This window comes from Lissotriton vulgaris, chromosome 6 (genome assembly GCF_964263255.1).
Source record: "Lissotriton vulgaris chromosome 6, aLisVul1.2, whole genome shotgun sequence".
NCBI lineage: Eukaryota > Metazoa > Chordata > Amphibia > Caudata > Salamandridae > Lissotriton > Lissotriton vulgaris.
In genome coordinates, this window is record NC_141694.1 from 846,000,999 (window position 1) to 846,022,753 (window position 21,755).

The 21,755-nt window shown below is 44.6% G+C and overlaps 1 protein-coding gene across 5 annotated transcripts in view; it reads left to right on the plus strand.

The window, feature by feature from the left end:
* The window catches only part of ARID1B (AT-rich interaction domain 1B), an 843,008-nt gene that overhangs the window by 663,004 nt on the left and 158,249 nt on the right, over positions 1-21,755 (plus strand). For all 5 annotated transcript variants that reach the window (XM_086926863.1, XM_086926866.1, XM_086926865.1 and 2 more), the window contains one exon: positions 20,849-21,028. In XM_086926863.1, the coding sequence (XP_086782989.1) occupies positions 20,849-21,028 (180 nt within the window). The remainder of the gene's footprint in view (positions 1-20,848; positions 21,029-21,755) is intronic.

The window sequence follows — 21,755 nt, forward strand, 5'->3', positions numbered from 1 at the left end:
TTTTTTTTTAATCAGGTAGTCCAAAATCCGTCGAATTAACAGATTTGCAGAGACCATTTTTCATCTGTGTTTAAGGATTAATTTCCATTGGCCAGAGAATGAGTGCTGTAATTTAGGTTTTCCAAGCATTAAGCATTAACGCTCTCCAATGTTTAATTGGGGACTTCTAACTAATTCCTCTGGATGTACTTTTTGTATCTGCTATTCAATGTGGTTGGGATTGTGGTATCTTCACGGTTTAAACTGTATGATGACAGGTGCTTAGTGTCTAATCTATAAAAATATTGACTGTCATCCAGTGGATAGACTAGCAGATCCTATGCACACTTCCTTTCTTTGATCCTTCAAGCTACATTATTTTTCCTCTTCATAAGACTGGTCTTTCAAGGTTCACCAGATTATAAGAATTTCTGCAAATAGTGCTGGTGACAAACTCCAAGAAATATTTCGACTAAATATTTAAATTATAGGATCAAGTACCCCCTGCCTTACATAATAAGTATATTACAAACCAAGACCATATAAAGGAACAAAGCTGAAGGGACAGCTCCTTTATAAGGTCATTTAACTCAAAGGTAACTTGAAAATTCCTTATGATTTATGGAAAGAGGGGTATTTTTTTCCTTATTATACATGGTCTCACTACCCCCCTTCCCACAAACCGCTTACATTGTTGGTGTGTTGGTCTTTTATATGAAAGAGATAAGATGTTTACAAACTTAAAGAATAAAAGTAGAATCTCTAGTGCGCAATAAACACTCCAAAAATCAGTTAGAAATTTGTTTCAAAAATCTATTATCAGTTTAATACATGCCAGAAAAAACAAGCTTTAACTCAGAATGTGTAGAAACAGGCAGAGATCCTATTTTTCCAAAGTGTGCTAAAAACAACACAGATTGCCATAAATAGCCTCTTTCTGCTTATCACTGTAAATATAGAAAGACAGACTAGGAGGAGGAAAAGCCAGGTTTCGTTTTTGCCGATTTAAGTGCATCTATGCTTATCCTCTATCCTGCTTTAAATCGTGGCTGCTGACAACAGGCATTATGATGTCAGAACTCAGCTGTAATAAGTTATTAGGGTTGAGCAGCTACATCATTTCCTTTTTACAAGCGACTTGAGACTCTAATCGTCTCTAATTAGAAAATTAAAGATGGGCTTTTATGAAGGCTCCCATGTATTATATAAAATGTTATGCCTGCTCTTTAACCTACTTTTTTGTTGTTTCTCCTCAAAATGTTGCTTAAAGCAAGAGGGAAAAAGTGACGGATGCCTTGGAACAGGGGTGGTGAGGCGGGAAAGAAAAATAAATTAAACTTACCTTCGGCCGTCGCCGCCTCTTCTCCGTCCTCATTCTGCACTTCAGCAGGAACGGAAGCACCCAGGCTCCCGGACTCTCTAAGCCATGCAGCGTCGTAATTGGTCTGAGCGGCGCCCTGACATGTTCTCCACCGGGCTGTATGTGAAGAGCATGCTAAGTGCGCATGACTATTTGGCCAGCTGAAGAGAGCCGGCCAAACAGTTGTGCGCACTTAGGTAGTGCAAACTACTCCAAACTCTGGCACACTCAACCCCGCCTCGACCTGACTCCGAGTCCCATAAGGGGAAAAAAAATAAGAATATCTCAATATCATTGTCTTATTCTTTTTTTGAACTGCTCAAGCAGTGTTAACGGAGAAGCTGCCACTGGGGAACCACTCAGTGGCATAGCAGGCACTTTGGCCGCCAATTGTGGTCCTCGTGTTTGCTGCCCCGCTGCAGCCGAATCCAAGAGCGGGGGGTCCCTGGCGGGATTTTTATCTCCATTTGCCGCCCCTAGGCAGCCGATTGAAGCGTGGGGGCGATTGCCATCCCGAGAACGGCAGGTAATAGTGGGTGGAGGTTGCCGCCCTCAAAACTCGTGGGGCAGGTCGCCCCCCCCCTTTAGTACGCCACTGGAACCACTCATTCCGTGCTTGATGCTCCTTTTCCCTCAATTGCTAAGTGTCCGATTCACCTGCCTCATGTGTCTGTATAGTTCTTACTACATAAAGTCCATGTATTATTATTAGTGTCTACATTTTAAAGTCATGGATGAACCTGAACATGTTCTCCGAATCAAGCCTTTTATCTCGCACTCTAGTCCTCTCCAGTTTAAAGTGTAAAGAAAGGGTAATAAACAAACAAAATAAATGCTTCATGTTTGAAAGGAGCGCGCGAGCTCTTCCTGCCGGGGAGTGCAGAGCGGCATGAGACTGCTTTTCTAATAGCGGAGCCGGCTGCCAAATAGGGGTTATGACTTTGAGCTTTACAGTGCTGTGGGTCACCGACTGGACGCTCTTCCTATACCAAAAGCCATCACGCTATAATGAGAAACCAGCAGACGGATTTGGGAGGAAAAGGTTGCCTAGTTGCTTAAATGGGGGGGGGGGGGGGCTGCAGAACTTTCCATCACGCACAATGCTCTGGCACTCGAGCGACGGTGAGTCGTCTGGCTCTTCCGTCGGCGTCACGCGGGTTAAGGCTGCGCCGCGTGCGTGCGTGCTGCGTGCTTGGAGTCAGGAGAAGCGTGCCTTGTTTTCCTGGCGTCAAGAAACAAGGAAGTAGATCTGTCAATATAAGCAGATGCCGGCATGAAATACATTGTCAGGGCGCCAAGGGAGGGTGGTGGGGGCATGGTCCTGTTGCTCGAAGTGAGCCAAATATTTCAGCTGAGCCACGACACTGTATATTGAAAGCTACACGTTCCGTGAGCTAATTAAATAGCTTGGTGTAAAAACCCTAGCTTTGCATAATTATCGCTCCAGAATGGAAGCGCCTGTTTCGCTGCACCAGGAATGAAGTGCAAGGACTTGAATGTTGATGACTCGGGGTGTGAACTTATGTGGGAGACAGATGAACACATTTCGCACCCCAAGTGACCAGTCCTAACCTTCGAGTGTTCCAACATAAATTCTCAACTGCTTTACAATAATTTTTAAAACCCTTTTCTGAACATCTCGGGCGTGTCCTGGATTTCAAAATCCCCACAAATTCGTTCATACAAAACTCATTTTCTAGTCGTAATGGTGCAGTTGCTTTTGTGGGTGCTCTGCAAATCGTCTATTTTTTCAGATGTTTTACATCCAGATAAGTTCATTTTTTTCCACTGCACTGCAGAGCCAAGTCTACATCCATCGTGTGCCAATAAGATGTCTTTGCTTCGCACTGTTGACTTCTTTGTCAAACACAATTATTATGGAGGAGATGGGGGTCTTCTGGCTACGTCGGGGGCTTTGGCGTTAGGAAACCTCTTTTTGTGCAGATTGCTGCACTTCACCAGAAACGTGTTGTCTTAGTCACATTATTTCATCTCCCTTTGCTTTATGTCGCATAGCAGCCAAATCTGGGAATTCCTAAATGGAAATCAGTTTACCATAGACAAAAACACTTACAGTGCTCCAAATGGACTGTATGTTAAAGTGCGAGAACCAGTCAGATTTTAACCTACTACCTTGCTTTATGGTTCCTTCTTTGATTTAGTTGATAAGGCCTTCTTAGTGCTAGAAACACAAGCATAAACTGACAGGATCTTTTCACCGTTTTCATTTTCTCTCTTCGTCACCCATGTGTATGGCAAAATATTCTCGAGTTGCTGGATTCTAAAATGTGATGTATTTGAAAAAGAATGCGTGACAGCCTAACAGAAAGCAATTTTAAAGGTGAACATATGTTCAGAAATGAATGACTCACGTTGGCATCGAAACAGGTCGGCCCATTAAGGTGATCTTTTCCCACTGCTCCCTCTATACTATTGCATGCCAAATGAAAGACCTTTGACATAAACTCTGCTTTCCCATTTGTTCAAAGCATTTTATTAGAGTGGTATACATGTCTGAAGCTGACATGTGATTTGGCAGCAGGCATTTGTGTAGGTTTACTCTTTGTTGCCATTTGCAAGGAACAAACGGAGAAGGAAAGGGTACTCTGACGTTCATTTATATCTGTAAGATATAAACTGTGGCAGTCATTGTTGCCACCAGGAGATCCATGTTTCCCCTCTCTTGCATGGCTAGTTTAGATGATCCTTGAAGGCACACTTTGCCACTTCAGGATCAAATCAGTTTGGGACACCCCTCACTCTAAGCAGCTCCCTATCAACAAGCTGGAATCTTCCCTGCAATGCATTGAACGTCTCTAGTCTTTTGCTGCTTTCTTAGGTAACACTGAGGGCAGACACTCTTCTTTGAAGAGTGTCCAGTGTGACTGGCCCCACAGCTCAGCTCCATCCTTTGTTTATAATGCATATTGGTTTTAGCGAACCGTTTGGCTTATGACCCTGCAGGACAAGTAGAGGCATGGTATGAAAGCTTTATTTGAAGGCAGTGAACATTAGGATTTCCTGTAGGTAGATACAGAACCTTTACCCTTTGAGGTGTACAACAGAACTGCCGTGAAGTGCAACTTTGTTAATGGAGGCTTTTCTAAATCTGAAGGCCACAATCTCAATGACCACCTGATTTTTTTTCTAAATACGACTTTTTGAGTTCATGCAAGACCAATCAGGGTAGGACTAAACATTGCCTTTGAAGACCTGTTGGTGAATGGCTTGCTAATCCTGATGTTTCCTTTATGTTGCTGCAGAAGATCACTTTTGTGTTAAATGACGCTACTGCTGTGAATAAGCTGGGGTATGCTAGATTTTATTTGGGGAAAGGGCCCTTATCCTTGATGTCTACCTTATCACTGTCATCTTGTCAATGTAAAAACTGTGAATGCAGACAAACTTAGCAGACGTAAACATACCCAAATGTATGCTCAACTCCACAGTATCTGAGGTTTTCTAGTAATATTACTCTATAACCCTTGGAACATATATCTGGTCAGTAAAATATACTACAGCAGAGCAAAGCCAGTTTCCATGGTGTTCCAAACTTACATTCTCATTTCTGAGGTTATTTAGGTAGCATATATATGTCAACAAGAGGGACTGGGAGCTATATTTAAACAGGTCCTGCACACTAGCTCTTGAAGGGGGCTGTGTATCAAAGGGGTGTGCAGTTCCTACCTGGACATGTGGGGAAAGGGAGGTCTTGCTTCGTGATGCCCTCAAACACCCCGGAGGATGTCATGCTTCATCATTGTGCCTTGATCCTCGTCAGGCCGGCGCTGCAGTGCCCGATGGGCTCCCGTAAACGGGGCTCTTTTTCTGAGATCTTTTGAAGAAGCTGTAGGGTGCGTGCGGGTGTGAGGGCTGGGTAGTGCACGGGTAAGTGAAGTAAAATAGGGCAAGAGCAGTCCGACTCTGAACTAGTTTTAATATTAAGGTAGCTTGTGCCTCATTAAAAAAGTGTGGGAGCCCTAAGTGGATGTAATGTTCCTAAAGGGCTGCTAAAGTGTAGTGGGTCAACATGTTTTGTGCCCCACTTTGCCCTTAACCGGTCAACTGGCACTTCATCAGGGCCGGAAGAAACTAAATTGTGAGTGGTGCACTACCGTCTGGGTCTATAATTATTAATTAGTTGCCAGACTCGGTAGGGTGTACCCTAGTAGGCTAGTACTGGGCTACTGTAGACCTGGTGAGAAAGGGAAAACAAAAGGGGGACAACCAAGTAGAAATTAAAAACATTAAAAATAGGAGCGTGTGTCATCGTGCTCCATCAACAGTAATAATACCAGCTTTAATTAAACTGTAATAAGGCATGTTAGTTAGGTAGCCACATAGGCACCACATTCATGATCTGTAAGCATGAGTCGCTTGATGTCTTTTCTAGATACTGTGATAGACAAGTGTTATCCTCTGTTTCTGGATGCCTATCTTTTACTAGAGTTATACCTGTTCCTCGTTTACACTATTTGCTACTTTCTTTGCGCAAGTTGGATATAATGATTTACCAGATAGAATTGTAAAGAATAATTACTCATATAAAAGTACGTGTAGTACACAGGCCCCCTAAACTTCTCTCTACTGTCAACAGCAGTACTACATTCTTTTCTATGGGGTAAGCTGTTGAGCAGATAGTTACTGTAACATGCCTAACATCTGCCCACCTACCGCCATATTGAAGATGTTAGAGGGCCACTTCAGGGTGGCAATGGGAGGATAATTAAGTGGATATAAGCATCTCGGGCCATTTTCTTCAAATAGGTCCATCTACCTCCTTTTAAGAAAACCTCTGCAAATGCTGCATGGTTGGATTTACCCACAGTAAGTGTAGGACAATGGTGCTTGTTGGGGGCATATCACGGAGTATGGAAATTTCTCAGTGACTCAACACAATTCTCAGGACTGGTGAATGGCTTTTGCTGCAAGCTAGACTAGTAAAGATACATTTGCAGAGAGACGGTTTTGTTGTGCGTTACCTACTGCATCAGGAAGTAGAATGACACTTTGCAGACTATCTGCATGGGTTCTGGTTTTAATAATGGCACAGAGTGTTTAGTCTTCTCTGGTCAAAGAGGTTAGCTTTTTCACAGGGACGACGGCAGGGCATTGCCCTGTGATACACAAAGTATTAATTTAATATATCATTTTGATACAATTTGTTGCATTTGTAATGCAATTTGTTGCAGGACAAAAGAAAGAGATGACACAACTTCTTTTGTCAATATAGTATAAAGTTTAATAATGCGTGTGGAAGGTCAGACAGTTCAGTGGAACTGGAATCTGAGCTTCAACTTACAAGAGTCCTGCCAGTTTCTTTTATACAGTTTTGAGTTTAAATATGTCATATATTTGCATAATCAATCCGGCATTTACTCAAGCACAACATTATATCAAAAGTAGTACTTCCTGCAAAAAAGCTAATCATGTGTTTATGGAATGTGATACATGTACATCTGTTATTTGGTTGCGCTTCTACACCACGGCTTGTACTACCATTTGTCTTTGGCTTTTCTCTTTAAAGCCTAGCAATGCACTACTACCTACATGCCTACTTCTCTACAAGGCCTAATCTCCCACCTATCCTGTGCCTATGTGCTACATTATCTATATATTTTTATCAGAGACATGTTTTCTCAATAGGGACCTGTAAGTTCATTTCTGCCATGTCCAATTATATTACTCTATTCTACTGAAGTTCGTCTCTACTTCCCTCCCTCGGGACCCGACCCCATTCTGTGCTGCTTTTCTATTCTAACTATGGCAGATAACTTAGGCCTGTATTTCTCCTTTAATACGTACATCTCTACACAAAGCTCTGCTGATGCTTGCATTGACAAGAGTGGGCCTTCTTCATTTTCTACATGTATTGTAACAAATTGCTAATTACAAGATCAATCCTTTACTGTGACCGTGAGCGATTTTCCCTCCTTCCATTATTAATTGATGCAAACAAGACCATGCTATTTTCCTATGGCTTACCTAACCCCTTTTAGTGATGCTTATCACCCACTGTTCATTTTATGTAGGTAAATCAAATTCCCTAGGTTTTTTGGGTACCAATCTTTACACTTGCATTACTTCTCTAATTTTCTTTTTCATTCTAGCGGCCACGGTTTTCCTAAGGGGACCTGCTGTGTGCTTTTAACAGTAATAAAATGTATAATCCGGTCTAGTGCACACTGCTTGCATACCCAGTGCAATGGTGTACATGTATCCGTGAACCTAACCAGATCACATGGTTGGCTTGAGTACCGTAGATTATTCCCTTGTTTAGTACTTGGAGCCTGCATTATGGAAGTTGAGATATTTGTGATATTAAGTCAGGCCTAGTGGTTCTAAACCTTTTGACTTCTGTGGACCCCCACTTAGTACTTACTGCAATCTGGGGACCCCTGCTGAATCGTTATTTGAATCTGGGGACCACCATTAAGTCATTACTGTAAGGGTCCCCAGTTCAAGCAATTTCAGTGATTTGAACTTGAAAACAATTAACATAAACAAGCATTGGCAGAGCCAATATGTCTTGCGTTTGGGACCATTGGCCTTGCCAATGGTTTTTAACTATGCTGAACAGCATCGCTGATGCTGTGCTGCATGGCAATGAAAAAACAGTGGATTACAAAGAAATTTTAACAGGAAAACCGGTTGTGACTATATGAAGCAACCGAGAGCCCGTCATGGACCAGAGCAGCTATACAGAAAGCGATAGGGGTTTAAGTAAACATGGGTGAGCGAGCGCACTACATGCGCTGAGAAACAAAACTGTTCACAAGGCCTGCCCTCTCCTCATTATTAATTAATTTTTTCCTGACAAAAGTAGCACAAACCCCAAAGACATGTTGGCATGTTTGCCAAGTAAGGGACTGCTATTTCCAGCCAGTGTGAGAACGCTAAGTAAAGCAACCACAATACTAAGAAAAGAGTGGGTCGGTACATTAAAAAACACATATGGTTGTACAATGTCTGGCAAGTAGTCACTTCCATTATAATAATAATAATAATAATAATAATAATAATTCTTTATTCGGTTTAGTCTTGAAGAAAACCATAAAAGAAGCAATCAGCATAAAAAGACCATACATACATAAGTTAAGAAGACATTTCATGGAACATTTATACAATAAGGAAAAGAAAGAAGCGGCTGTCATTTGTTTAAAAAGAAGAGGAGTTTTTGCTTCTAAAGATCATTATTTTTTTCCCTAATGGGGTTTGCTAAAGGTTTTTTCTATGGTTCAAAATACATTTTAAAAAGTTTAAGACCAGGTAACAGACTTCTTCAGACTCTAAGGTTTGCAATCTAAGGAAGGCCGGTCGACATTGTCTGAGGCCCCATCGCCTGCATAGCGGAAGTATCCAATATTTTCTGTGGGGTTGATAAAATTTACAAAAAAAGATGACGTGGATATTGGATTGAATTGATTTCGCATCGCAGGGACACAGAGGCAGGTTTGAGTCCCAGGCTTTGTTTAGGGGAAAAGCAACCAGTCTGAAAAAGAGGTTCAGTCTGAGCCTGGTGAGCAGCATCCTCTCGTATGTTTTGGTATCGAGAGTGAGATACGGTTGAATGCCAAAAGTTTGCTGAACTGTGTTCGCGTGAACCACTGAAGGTTTTGCAGACTCGGTTGACAGTCTTAGTGTTTCCAGATGTCGTAGTGCAAGTTCCTTGAGCTCCTTTTTTGGGAGGGTGACTATCGATTCTGGGTGGAGGTAATATTTTTCGAGGCCAAGGTCAGTAAAAAAAAATTCTAATGTAGCAGAGCCATTTTAGTCTAAGGGCGTAATCAAGTGACATTGTGTCGGCCACTATCGACTGTGATAGCATGTTAGCGTCCGAGGTCCATATACGCCTCCACAAAAGCAGTGGCTGGATTTTGAGGAGATCCTGCAAATAAGGAATTCCCAGTTCCATGTGGGAGGCGTAGGTTGATGAGCCTTTTGGGGTGGCAAGAAGAAATCTTATAAAAAGGTTTTCAATTTTTTGAAGGGCTCCAACATCTGTATGGCCCCAGACCCCTGCTCCATAGAGAGCAATCGCCTGGCACTTGGCATTGTAGATTCTTAAGAGTTCTACTGGACGCCTCCTTCCCAATTTCCTAGAGAAGGTCTGCAGGGCTGCTATTGAGCGCTTAAAAAGGTGGCATCTCGCTTCTACTGCTGGTTTCCATGTTAGCTTGTCATCGATCATGATCCCGAGGTATGGATATTGTGTGGCGATCTCCAGTGGTTGACTGTTGAGAAAGATGTTTTTTTTGCCTTTCTTCGCCCCCCCCGTGATCATGACGAAGGTTTTTTTTACATTAACCTTTAGATCCAGGGCGTTCATGAAGGTGGTATATCTATTTAGTGAATGCTGGAGTTCACGCGGCGTTCGGGCCAGGATGACGGCGTCGTCCGCGTAGAGGAGCGCTGGAATGGGTCTCTGTTTCATTTTTGGGAGGTCCTGGGCCCCCCTCAGCATCGCCTCCTCCAAGCCATTTGTATAGAGCGAGAAAAGGAAGGGGGCCAGGACACAGCCCTGCCTAACTCCTCGCTCCACACCAAATGATGCTGTCAGCTCACCGTTCTTTCCGAACCGGACTCTGGCCGAGGCCCCGGAGTACAGCTCTCTAAGAAGGTCCAGCAATGAAGGATCCACGTTCATTTCTTTTAGAACTGTCCATAGTTTGGAGTGTGCAACACAGTCAAAAGCGGCAGACAGGTCCACGTAGACCATGTATACCGTCAATTTCTTTGCGTGCGTGTATTTAGCCATTATAAGGCTGAGGTTAAGTGCCTGCTCAACTGTCCCAAGGCCTTCTCTAAAGCCGAATTGTAGGTCCGAGATAATAGCCTTTTCCTCACTCCACAGTTGCAGTCTCTCCAGAATGACCCTCCCCACCACTTTGCCGAGGGAGTCCAGGAGGGATATGGGACGATAGCATTTTGGGTCCTGTCGGTCCCCTTTCTTGAAGATGGGGACCATGATTGATCTGGTCCAGGAGTCCAAGATGCCCTCACTGGCTGCTGCTGTGCATACTCTCGTCAAGATAGGTGCCCAAAGCTCCTGGTTGAATTTAAAAAGGTCCACAGGAACGCCATCCGGGCCCGGGGCTTTTCCTGTTTTGCTTTTATCCAAAGCCGCCAGGATTTCGGAAATGTCAAAAGATATTTGAATTGGGTATTGTACTTCATTGTGGTGGTGAGATGGAAGGTCTATGGTTCCTTGGTCTTTGAAAATTTTTTCAAAGTGGGCTATCCAAGTTCCCTCATCTATAGCCACCTCTATCTTGGGAGAGTTGTTATCCGAGAAGAAGGGGGATCTAATCGTTCTCCAGAAGTCCTTGCTGTTTTTTGATAGGGAGCTCTTGTCTAGGTCATTCCAGAGTTTCTCTTTCATTTGTTGTAATTTTAATTTGCGTTCCAGTTTGTATTTTCTTCTCACTTCCATTATGGCATTGGAGCTTGGGAAGTTGTGACATATTCCATGACAGACTACAGGCCGGATAGCTCAGTTCAGTTCAAAGCACCAAACACTGAAAAATTGCATGGGTGGCCAGGTTCGAGTCGGCATCAGCTCAACATTCTGAGAAAATCACCTAATTCCCCGTGCTTAAACAACAAAAAAGACCCATGAATGTAGCTTTGTTTAATGTGTCCCTGTGCCTAAATAAAAAATAAAAAAACATGAATGTAACGTAACTGGAGGTCATGTAAAGCGCTCCAGTACCTCCGGGTCGAGTTCGCTCTAGAGGGGAAAGACGCATAAGGGGGAGTGGTAGGAGAAAATACATGAAATATTGCCTTCATCATAGCAGGAGCAGTGGACGGGCCAATAAGCGGAATCAAGCTATGCTTGGTCCGTGCTCCAGAAAGGGAACCGAAGTGACCGCTTATCCTGTGCTGGCAAATAAAGAGGCACCAAAGAAGAGTGACAAAGGAGCCCAAGAATCACAAGCAATGGGCGGGGCTGCAACCCCCTTGTTATACACATAATAGTTTTGCAAGCGAGAGAGCATGCGCAAGTAGCGCACACTCTGTTGCAGTCTCAACCTAAAAATACAGAAATAAGCATTCACCAAACAAATAAACAAATGACTAAATATTCTACTTAATTCAAAAGCAAAAGTTTCAGCTGAGGCCACCTATCATCCATACTATATTCTATTTGATCCACTTGCCCTGCTCCAACACATCAATCTGAGGGTACCAACTTACATTTTATCCTTCAATTTCAATTTCCTTCATTTAAAAATGTTCAGTGTTCCTTCTCTATTTATATACACTTTATTCATCTGTTGATATTATTTAATTTTCTAGGCAGTGGCAGATCCACTCAATAGGTGTGGCAGCACCCCAGAGATCCCCGCACCTCAAGTTAAGAACAGCTGTTCTAGCTATTTAACTGTTTTTTTTACTCCATCATTCCCCTCACTTCTGCTCATTTAGTGGCACTCCAATCAGTTGCATAAAACCTCAAAACTGAGCCTGCCTTTCCAAAAAAGCATTTGTTTTAAACAAAAGTTTACTATAAAAACAAAGCTCAGTTTTGGAAAAGCTGGATATCCTATTTCGCATACCTGAAAGTTGAAGCAACCTAAAGGGGAAACTAAGTTCCCTTCAGTTTACTCGATGTTTTAATGTATTGATGTACAGTAAGATTTTGCATCAGGACTGGTGGGCTAGGAAGAAGTGGCCTGTCATATTCCTAATGGTACTATTTTGTGATCATGTGCTTGACAAAGCACTGTACGTGTATCTGCTTTTATAATTGATGTATGGAAATTAATAGAGGCTGCACCGAACTTGCAGTCAATACTTTAATTACCTGGTTGAGTGTCACTGCACAAAATAAGGACTGTCTAGGCCTTTTTTAAGGCAGTGCAAATCTTTGTAAGACTTAGTCCAAGGCTAATGAGAAAAACCTGTGCAAGACACGATTTCAGGTTAAAACTTCATCGGTTTATTCAAAAATATGATTATTACAGAAATCAATAAACAATTAGTTAATTAAAAATGAGCTCAAGCACAATAGTCCTAGTTATTATCTACAAGAGGTCCAAAATAAGGTCTGCATCTGAATAAATCCCAAGGAAAGAATCAAGTATAAAACAAATAGCCAGTCTGACAGAGTCTGCTTCAAAAGAAAGTTAAAGACACACAAATGATGGATGGAATGCTGAACCAATCAGACATTCACCCCAGTCAAGATCTTGGTTAAATCCTTGTTCTTTTACTCACTCTTCCACCCCAATTTAGACCCATCCATATGAAGATCAGCATTGACCCTGCTCCTCATGTGAACAGTCCAGCCCGAACTGCTAAGCCAGGTCCTCCCTGGACCAGAAACAAACATCCTAGACCAGTTTCAGGGTGTCGCCGCTCATCAGCCAGGCTAGCTTAAATCCAGTGGTACACTGAGCCTGGGACCCACGTCTGGGCATGCTGGATGCACTAAACAAAAGTTAGTCAAAAAACTGTCTTGTCTCCAAAATACAGCAGTTTTTTTTATAAGGTTTCAGGGTGCAGAAGCCACAGTCATTTATGGTCTAATTTATAATATAAAAAGGTTTAACTCGGAGTGTTGTGAAACACAAACCAGTCAATATTCTGGTAAAGAGGATACTTCTAGAGACACCTACCTACTGCTACAACACATCGGTTTAGCAATGCATAACTAAGCAAATTAACTTGTCATTTGTATGTACCAGCAGTAACATGGTTGGTTCAGCTAATCAATGGCGTACAGGGAGCATCAGCAGGAAACATTGAAAAGTTACAAACTAATGAAACACCCTGAACACTGCTTCCTCGACAGAACACAAAATAATACATTACAGACACCACATTTTAGTCCACTTTTTCGATTATTTTCCTGAAATCGAAAACCACACAAGCATACAGAGCGAGAGAAAGGCTTGCGAACATAAAATAAACATGCACTTTTATTCTGAAAATGTGAATATTTTTCAGTGCAAGCTTGAGGCCTTGTCATTCTAACTGAACCACATCTAAATTAGTTATCATGCCTTTGTAAAAACTCGCCTGCAGTGCCATGCCAAGGCTCTTCTATACACTTTCTTTCTTCTGTTGGTTGGAATTGGCATGGTATAGACTTCTCTCATTCTTAAGTTTTCTCATGTTCAGAATCTGTAATTTGCAATTGATGTTGTGCATCCTATATTGCCAGCCATATATATTACTTTTAGCTGATAATGGGGATTTTGTTGTTGTTGTTAAAATCTTCCTAATGAATAGCTACACTACATTCCTGAACGGTCCTTTGCTTCTTTTAGGTTTGACTGAAACTCAGTAAAGGTTAAAATAACCTTTCAGCCCGCCATCGTAGTTGCCACGATTGTCGCTTCGTTTTTTTCACATACTCTGGCATACTTGTTTGTGTGTGTTACTATGGATGGACAATTTAACATTTGCAGAAAGCTCAGAGACAAGGGTAAAGAAAAACTGATAATAACAAGCAAATAATTTTTTATTTTTTATATTTTAGGTTTAAGAAAGGTCTGTTTTTCTGTTATTTCTTGTCTGCCGTGTTCTATGTTTATAAGATTAGAAGGTCACACCCTCGGCCCTGTAATTACCTTTTACATATCCTACCAAATGATTCCCCTGGAGTTTGAGTGTCTTGCACATTTGTAAAACATGTTGCATGTCCTCCGATGCCTTTGATCTTTCATGTGCACACCGGCCCCACTTGAGCTGCACACTATTTGCTAATTGGCTCTGGTGAAGAGCATTGTTTATGTCTAACGGAAGTGATTGACCATGACGTTCTTAGAGGATGTGTGTTTCTGGTACCTCTTCGGATGGCAGGGCTAACTGAGAATGGGGTTTGAACGGGCTCCGAGTTCCCTTCGCGAGTGATGGGTTAGGTTGCTGAAAACTGCTGCAGCGGTGGCACCTGCTGGCCATTTGTTGTCAGCAGCATTGCCTTTTACATATTTACAGCGGCAGTTCTGCCATTGTACACCATGCACATCTGTTCTTTTGTTATTTAAGATTTCCCCCCCCCCCCCCCCCCCCATAGTTTTATATAGCGCATCTTGACCAAAAGGTTTCTGGTATCAGAGCGTTTTACATGAGCACCTGTTTCCTTCCAGATGGACACCTTCATTTTTGTTTGGCAAGGGGGGATTAAGTGATTTGCCCTGAATCACAGGATGTTGAGCGTCATTGTCAAGACTCGAACCCGTTCCCCAGATTTGAGATCGACCGTCCTAGCTTTTAGGCTACATCCTCTCCCCCATGTGAGTGCTTTACATGGATGTTGTTACGATGTTGACATACTAGTAGCTGGGCGTGGGAGGAGCTAGGGGGCGAGAGGAAGAGGAGGAGTAGAGGCAGGATATGGGCAGTTAGAGTAGGGACAGGGGACAGGGCAAGACACGTGAAATAAAGCTCTGTGTAACAGTTACCCCAAGTGTCTGTCTCTCATTGTAGCTGGACGCTACAACTGGCGACGAAGGTGGGATTGGTGTACCTGCCACCCACTGAAGCCTGCCAGCCTGCAGGAGCGTCCTGTCCTGGGCAGCAGCGAGAAAAAAGAAGTAAAGCGCCCGTCGGCGCCAAAGCGCGAATCACGCGTGACGCGTGGGAGGTGGTGAGCCCGGAAAGAACAGAAGTCGGGAGCCCACTCCGACTCTGCCGAGAGCCCGTCGCGGCGAAAATCGCCGTGGAGAAGAGCGCTGCCCCGAGGAAGATTTGGCGCGCTGTCGCCGAGTTGAGGAGGCCATCGGCGGAAAAACGCGGGACTGCTGAGGCAAGTCGGGAGCCCACCCCGATCTCACCTGGTGTCCATGGTGATGGTGGGAGAAGAAATCCTGGTGTGAGCTGCCCCAGAGGCCGACCGCCGGTGAGTCCTGCGTGCCCCAGAGTGAGTGAGTCTGGAGAGCCAGCATCGTGTGTGCCTGCAGGAGCGGCGGCCATCTTGAAGTCAGGCGCCTAGTAAGGACCACGCTGTGCAAATCAACGGCGGCCATCTTGAAGTCAGGCGCTGGTGAGAAAACAAGCATTGGCACAACAAACAAGCATTGGCAACTACAAGAAACAAGCATTGGCAAAACAAACAAGCACTGGCGACTACAAGAAACAAGCATTGGCAAAATAAACAAGCTTTGGCGACTACAAGAAACAAGCACTGGCAAAACAAACAAGCACTGGTGACTACAAGCAACAAGCATTGGCAAAACAAACAAGCACTGGCGACTACAAGAAATAAGCACTGGAAAAAAATAAACAAGCTTTGGCGACTACAAGAAACAAGCATTGGCAAAACAAACAAGTGAGATTACTGCAGAATGACAGACGAAGACGCTCCACTTCCACCCGGTGGATCGCTTTTGCGAGCACCCGCCCCTCTCAAGGTCACAACGGAAGGAAGCATGGGCCCCAAATGGCAAGAGTGGCTGGAAGAGTTTGAGGATTATATTGTAGGTTCCGACGTCACTGATGAGGCAAAGAAACTGGTTATCCTGCGCAACTTGGCGGGGCGAGAGATAGTCAAGATACTCAAAGACCTGCCTGCGACTGACGTAGACACGTATGCTAAAGCGTGTGGAGTCCTGAACAAAAAGTTTCTTCACAAGAGAAATGTAGACTATGAGCGACACACTTTTCACTCCGCCAGGCAAGGGAAGGACGAGCCCATGAGTGCCTTCATGGTGCGTCTGCGGAGACTAGCCAAGTACTGTGAATTTGATTCTTTCTCCACGGACGCTGCTATCAAATCCCAAATAATAGATGGATGTCATTCGGATCAACTTAGGAAGCGACTGCTGAGAAAACCACATGAGTTGGACGAAATAGAGGAGATGACACGAGCGTATGACCAGGCAGAGAAGTACGCCGCCGTCATGGCAACGGAAAACAAAGGGAGTGACGAACAGGCACGACGTGTACACGCCCGGAGTGACAGTCGAAGACGCTCCAGAGACAAACAATGGAGGTCGCACGCATCGTCACGTCAAGAGCAATCAAGCTATCAACGTCAAGAACCGTGGAAGAAAGATAGACGACAAGAAAGAGTGAGAAAGTGCTACCGATGTGGGTATGATTTCCCTCATGCGGGCAGTTGCCCGGCCTCGGGCCAGAGATGTCGAAAATGTGGTCGCACTAACCATTTCGAAGCGATGTGCGGGGAGTACCACAAGGAGCAACGAAGTGGCCACTCGGGTGCTACACGATCTGACACCCGAAGCAGAGCTCCAAGAGTGACGCGGTCGGACACCCGAAGACATCATGTGCGAGCTGTCCAAGATCAGACGGAGCGGTCCCCTGAATCGTCACACTCCAGCAGAGAGTCACGTCGGTCTCGGTGGGAGAGAAGGTCGCCGTCCAGAGAATCCAGACCCTCATCCCGAGACTCTGTCTATACCATTGAATACTTGAATCTGGCAGCAGACCCGGACCAACTTAAGAAATACCCTCGGCTGGACATCAAAGTCGGAAATCACGACTCAAAGTTTGTACTAGACTCTGGTGCCTCTTTAAATTACATTCCAAGTACTGAATACGAGAGAATGAGTCCGCGACCCCCCTTGACATTTGCACCTGTGAGAGTCTACACGTGGATGGCTAAGAAGCCCCTTCCTTGTCTAGGGAAATTCTCTACGACACTTACACACGACAGCACAACTATATCGGCAGTCATCCATGTCATCAAGGGCCCTGAAGCAGACTGCCTTCTGAGTCTACCAACTGCTGAACGACTCCACCTGGTGGAAATTCTCTTCAAAGTCAGTGACATCCGAGATGTGACCCGCCTATTTCCCAGGTTGTTTCAAGGTTTAGGCAAGTTGAGAGACTGTCAAGTACGGCTTCATATCAACGAACAAGTCAGGCCTGTAGCCCAACACCCTCGGCGAGTACCATTTCACCTACAGGCCGCTGTGGAGGAAGAACTCCAAGATCTATTAGCTGCGGACATCATCGAACGCACTGATGGCCCGACTCCATGGGTTTCGCCGGTCGTCATTGTTCCCAAAAAGGGCACGGCCAACAAAGTCAGGCTCTGTGTGGACATGCGGTTGCCCAACACTGCAATAGAACGAGAACGGCACCCGGGGCCACACTTGAGCGACATGATCGCAGCATTAAACGGAGCCACTGTGTTCTCCAAATTGGATTTGAACAAAGGTTATCATCAACTGGAATTGGAAGTGGGGTCTAGGTACATCACTACTTTTGCAACTCACATGGGGTTGTTCAGATACAAAAGACTGAGCTTCGGTGTGTCCTCGGCAGCCGAGATCTTTCAGGAAATGATCCGGCAAGTCATCCAAAATATTCCAAACACGCTCAACTATAGCGATGACATTCTTGTCTATGGTTCTGATGTCAGAGAACACGACATTGCACTTAATCGTGTCTGCCATGCCTTAGTAGCAGCCAACTTGACTTTGAACAAAGAGAAATGCGAGTTTCACCAAGCTACGCTGAAATTTTTCGGTCACATCTTCTCGGGTGCTGGCATGAAACCTGATCCCGACAAAATCATGACTCTAAACAACACCAAGAGTCCCCAAGACGTCAGCGATCTCAGATCGTTCCTGGGAATGGCCAGCTATTGTGCTCGCTACATTAAGGACTATGCTACTATCAGCCACCCACTCCGCATGCTAACCAAGCAGGGTCAATCCTTTGAATGGACTCCCCAATGTGAGCAGGCGTTCAAGGAAATCAAGAAAGCGGTAGAATCGGCCAATCACTTGTCATACTTCAACCCGAAACGGAAAACTGAAATAACTGTCGACGCGAGTCCGGTGGGACTAGGAGCAATCCTGGCACAATATGAAAATGACTCGGATCAACGCCGCATCATTGCATACGCGAGTCGCAGTCTGACTGAGCCGGAACGAGCCTACTCACAACCTGAAAAAGAAAGCCTAGCCGTGGTATGGGCATGTGAACATTTTCATGTTTTTATCTACGGGAAGCATTTCACGTTAATCACAGATCATCAAGCCCTCATCACCATCTATGGCAATCCAAGATCCAAAATGCCCCCACGGATTGAAAGGTGGGGTCTACGGCTGCAAGAATATACCTTCACCATACTTCACAAACCAGGGAAGTCCGAAAATCCAGCGGATTACATGTCTCGGCATCCTCTCCCATCATCAGCTTCCAGATCCTCCATTGCGGAAGAGTATATTCACTTTGTAACAGACCAAGCTCTTCCTCCAGCTATCCCCATGGAGACCATTCGGGAGATGACTGCTCAGGACGCCATATTGCAGAGAGTCCTTTACAAAATCCGCAACAATCGATGGAAACATGATCCTCAGGACGATGAAACCGATTCATTGACTCAACGTGAACTACAAGCCTTCAGACATGTGAGTGGTGAGCTCTCCGTCACGACTGATGGTATATTGCTGCGTGATCAGAGGGTCGTGATTCCTACTCAACTGAGACCGGGAGTGGTCGCTCTTGCACATGAAGGACATCGAGGTATTGTATCGACCAAACGAGCACTAAGGGAGCGAGTGTGGTTTCCGTTCCTTGATCACCTAGTGGAAGCCACCTTGAAAGATTGTCATCTCTGCCAACTCACCAGCAAGAGTGATCCTCCCGCTCCTCTACACATGACCAACCTGCCTGGTGGTGTATGGCAAGAGATTGCCATAGACTTTTATGGACCTCTATCGTCTGGCAAATATGTGCTGGCCATCATTGATGAGTATTCCAGGTACCCCATTGCCTGTTTTGTGTCATCCACGAACACTGCCAGTACTCTCAAAATTCTTGATGAAGTCTTTGCAGCATGGGGAGTCCCCAAGGTCGTCAAATCAGACAACGGGCCTCCTTTCAACGGAAACGACTTTGCTACCTTTGCGAAACACCTTGACTTTCATCACCGCAGGATCACGCCTCTCTGGCCACAGGCAAATGGGACAATTGAGAGATTCATGGCCACTCTTAAAAAGACCTTCCAACATGCCACCGCGGAAGGGAAAGACTTACAAACAGCACTCAATGAAGTCCTTCGAGCCTACCGTACAACTCCTCATGCCACGACTGGCCAATGCCCGGCGACCCTCATGCTGGGACGTCCCATGAGGAATCGCATTCCCACGTGGGATGGAGCCCTAAAAGCGTCATTGTCTGAGATGGACTCGCAGGAGATGAGAGCCACTGATGAGCGCAACAAAAGGAAAATGAAGGCATATGCCGACAACAGGAGGAGAGCACGGTCATTATCATTAGGCGAAGGAGACAATGTTATCGTCAAGCAGGAGATGCAGAAGAAGACCGACTGTCCCTTCAAGGATGAACCGCTGGTGGTCACCCGAAGAAAAGGAACTATGGTAACTGCGGAGTCTGAGCAGCGGCGAGTTACGAGAAATATCTCGCACTTCAAGAAACTGCCAACCGACACCTCGAGAACCATGCTGAGTGACCTAAACAATCCCCGAGCTGGGGAAACCCAACCGAATGGTCAAGAGAACATTGCTCCAATCACTGATGCCGTGAGCACTGATGGTCCGAGAGCCAGGTCACCACGACCCCATCGAGACATACGTCCACCCAAGAGACTGATCGTGGAGATGGACTAAGAAGTCAGTATGTTCTGTTTGTTTCCGTTACAAAGGGGGGAGATGTTACGATGTTGACATACTAGTAGCTGGGCGTGGGAGGAGCTAGGGGGCGAGAGGAAGAGGAGGAGTAGAGGCAGGATATGGGCAGTTAGAGTAGGGACAGGGGACAGGGCAAGACACGTGAAATAAAGCTCTGTGTAACAGTTACCCCAAGTGTCTGTCTCTCATTGTAGCTGGACGCTACAGATGTTACCATTTGAAATGTAAAATGGCGGTTAGTTGTTATGCCGTCACATTCTTCAGCCTGGTTTAGTAGTGCGCCAGGCTCCTTTCAGTCACAGTGATAGATAGCATTTTACACAACGCCGTCTCGGGTGTTTGTATTTCCTAGGTGTATGACAGGCTTGTTCTCATTTAGGATTGAATGCGTCAGCAAATATTCTGCGTGATTACATTGATTGCTCGAAGAAGTATTCTGAGTAGGATTCATTTTTACAATTTCAAGTATGATGTAGGCTGCGTAGCATATGTTCCCCGATAAAGTACTGGCCCGAAATGCATTGGGGCTTTGAAATAATCTATCTGCGAATGAGGATAAACATGAAAATGGAGTATAGGAATAGCAGCATTTTGGAAACAAACCACTGTATTTATATTTCAATCTTATGTAATTATTCATATGTAATTCACAGATTCGAATTGTATCTATTTAGTACATATACCCCCGTTGACCTCAGACACAGGGCTCAACGCAGGAGCAGTGCGTGACATGGTAATATGTGCTTTCTGCATTCAGTAGCGTGAACTCTGAACACCACCTATGTAGTAAGGATGTCCTCTAACATAACAACACATCCTTTGCATACGTGAGCTTGAACAAAGAGTTGCTTCTCATGTGCGAATAAATATCCATGAAACCATTGGTAGGAAATGTTAATGATTGTTTTTTCATATTTATTGCACTTTTCAGGGTTTCTGTCCAGCATTCAGAGGGTTGCTCAGATGCCCCAGTATGGACCTCAGCCGACGGGGCCTTCAATGTCACCTCACCCTTCCCCTGGGGCTCCCATGCACCCTGGAGCTGGGAGTTTTCAGCAGGGAAATTCTGGTGGCTCGTATGGGCCCCAGATGAACCAGTACGCACCGCAAGGTAAGCATTCACCTGTTCATTCATTTCACAAAATATTGCCATTGTGAAACAATGTGTTAAATATGTGGTTTGTGATATCCCAAGTGTGTTGAACAGTGCATGTGTCTCAATCAGTGCTCACCAGCCTGAGTGTTGTTTTTTGTTGTTTTTAATCTAATTTCTAAAATACATAAGAGTTTGAAGAATCTATTCCTCTGCTGGTTTTGCTGGTGTCCTTTTCTATACTTAATTTGTATTTTTGATTAAAAAAAGGATGCCAACCCTCTCGCCAAGAAGCCACTGCAGCTGGCACCACCCATTGCCCCTGCCAGCACTGCCAATAACAGTACCAACACAACTACTAACTATCATACTCCTAAAAGTGTGACCATTCAGATTATTGCAGGCCCCCAAAGCTATAAGAATGGCTTGGGAGGCAGGTGTTAGTATTTTTTTATTTATATTGAATTAATAAACAACTGCTGTTGTACTCTTCTGTAAATTAGACGAACAGCGCCGCCATGTGGCAGAATGTCATAAAACTGAAACCACCGGCTCAAATTAAGCACTGGTCATTTTACTGATCTGCACCCAAAGTGCTGCTAGCAACACTGATGAATGCTAGTGTTTGAGGTCTGGCTTACAATAGGAGACAGGGGCTTTAAGTTTGGCAAGTCTGTGTACATGTAGGGACAGCACTTGTCACTTGGCTGCTACGATGTGGACCGGTTTTGCTGTGGCAGACAAA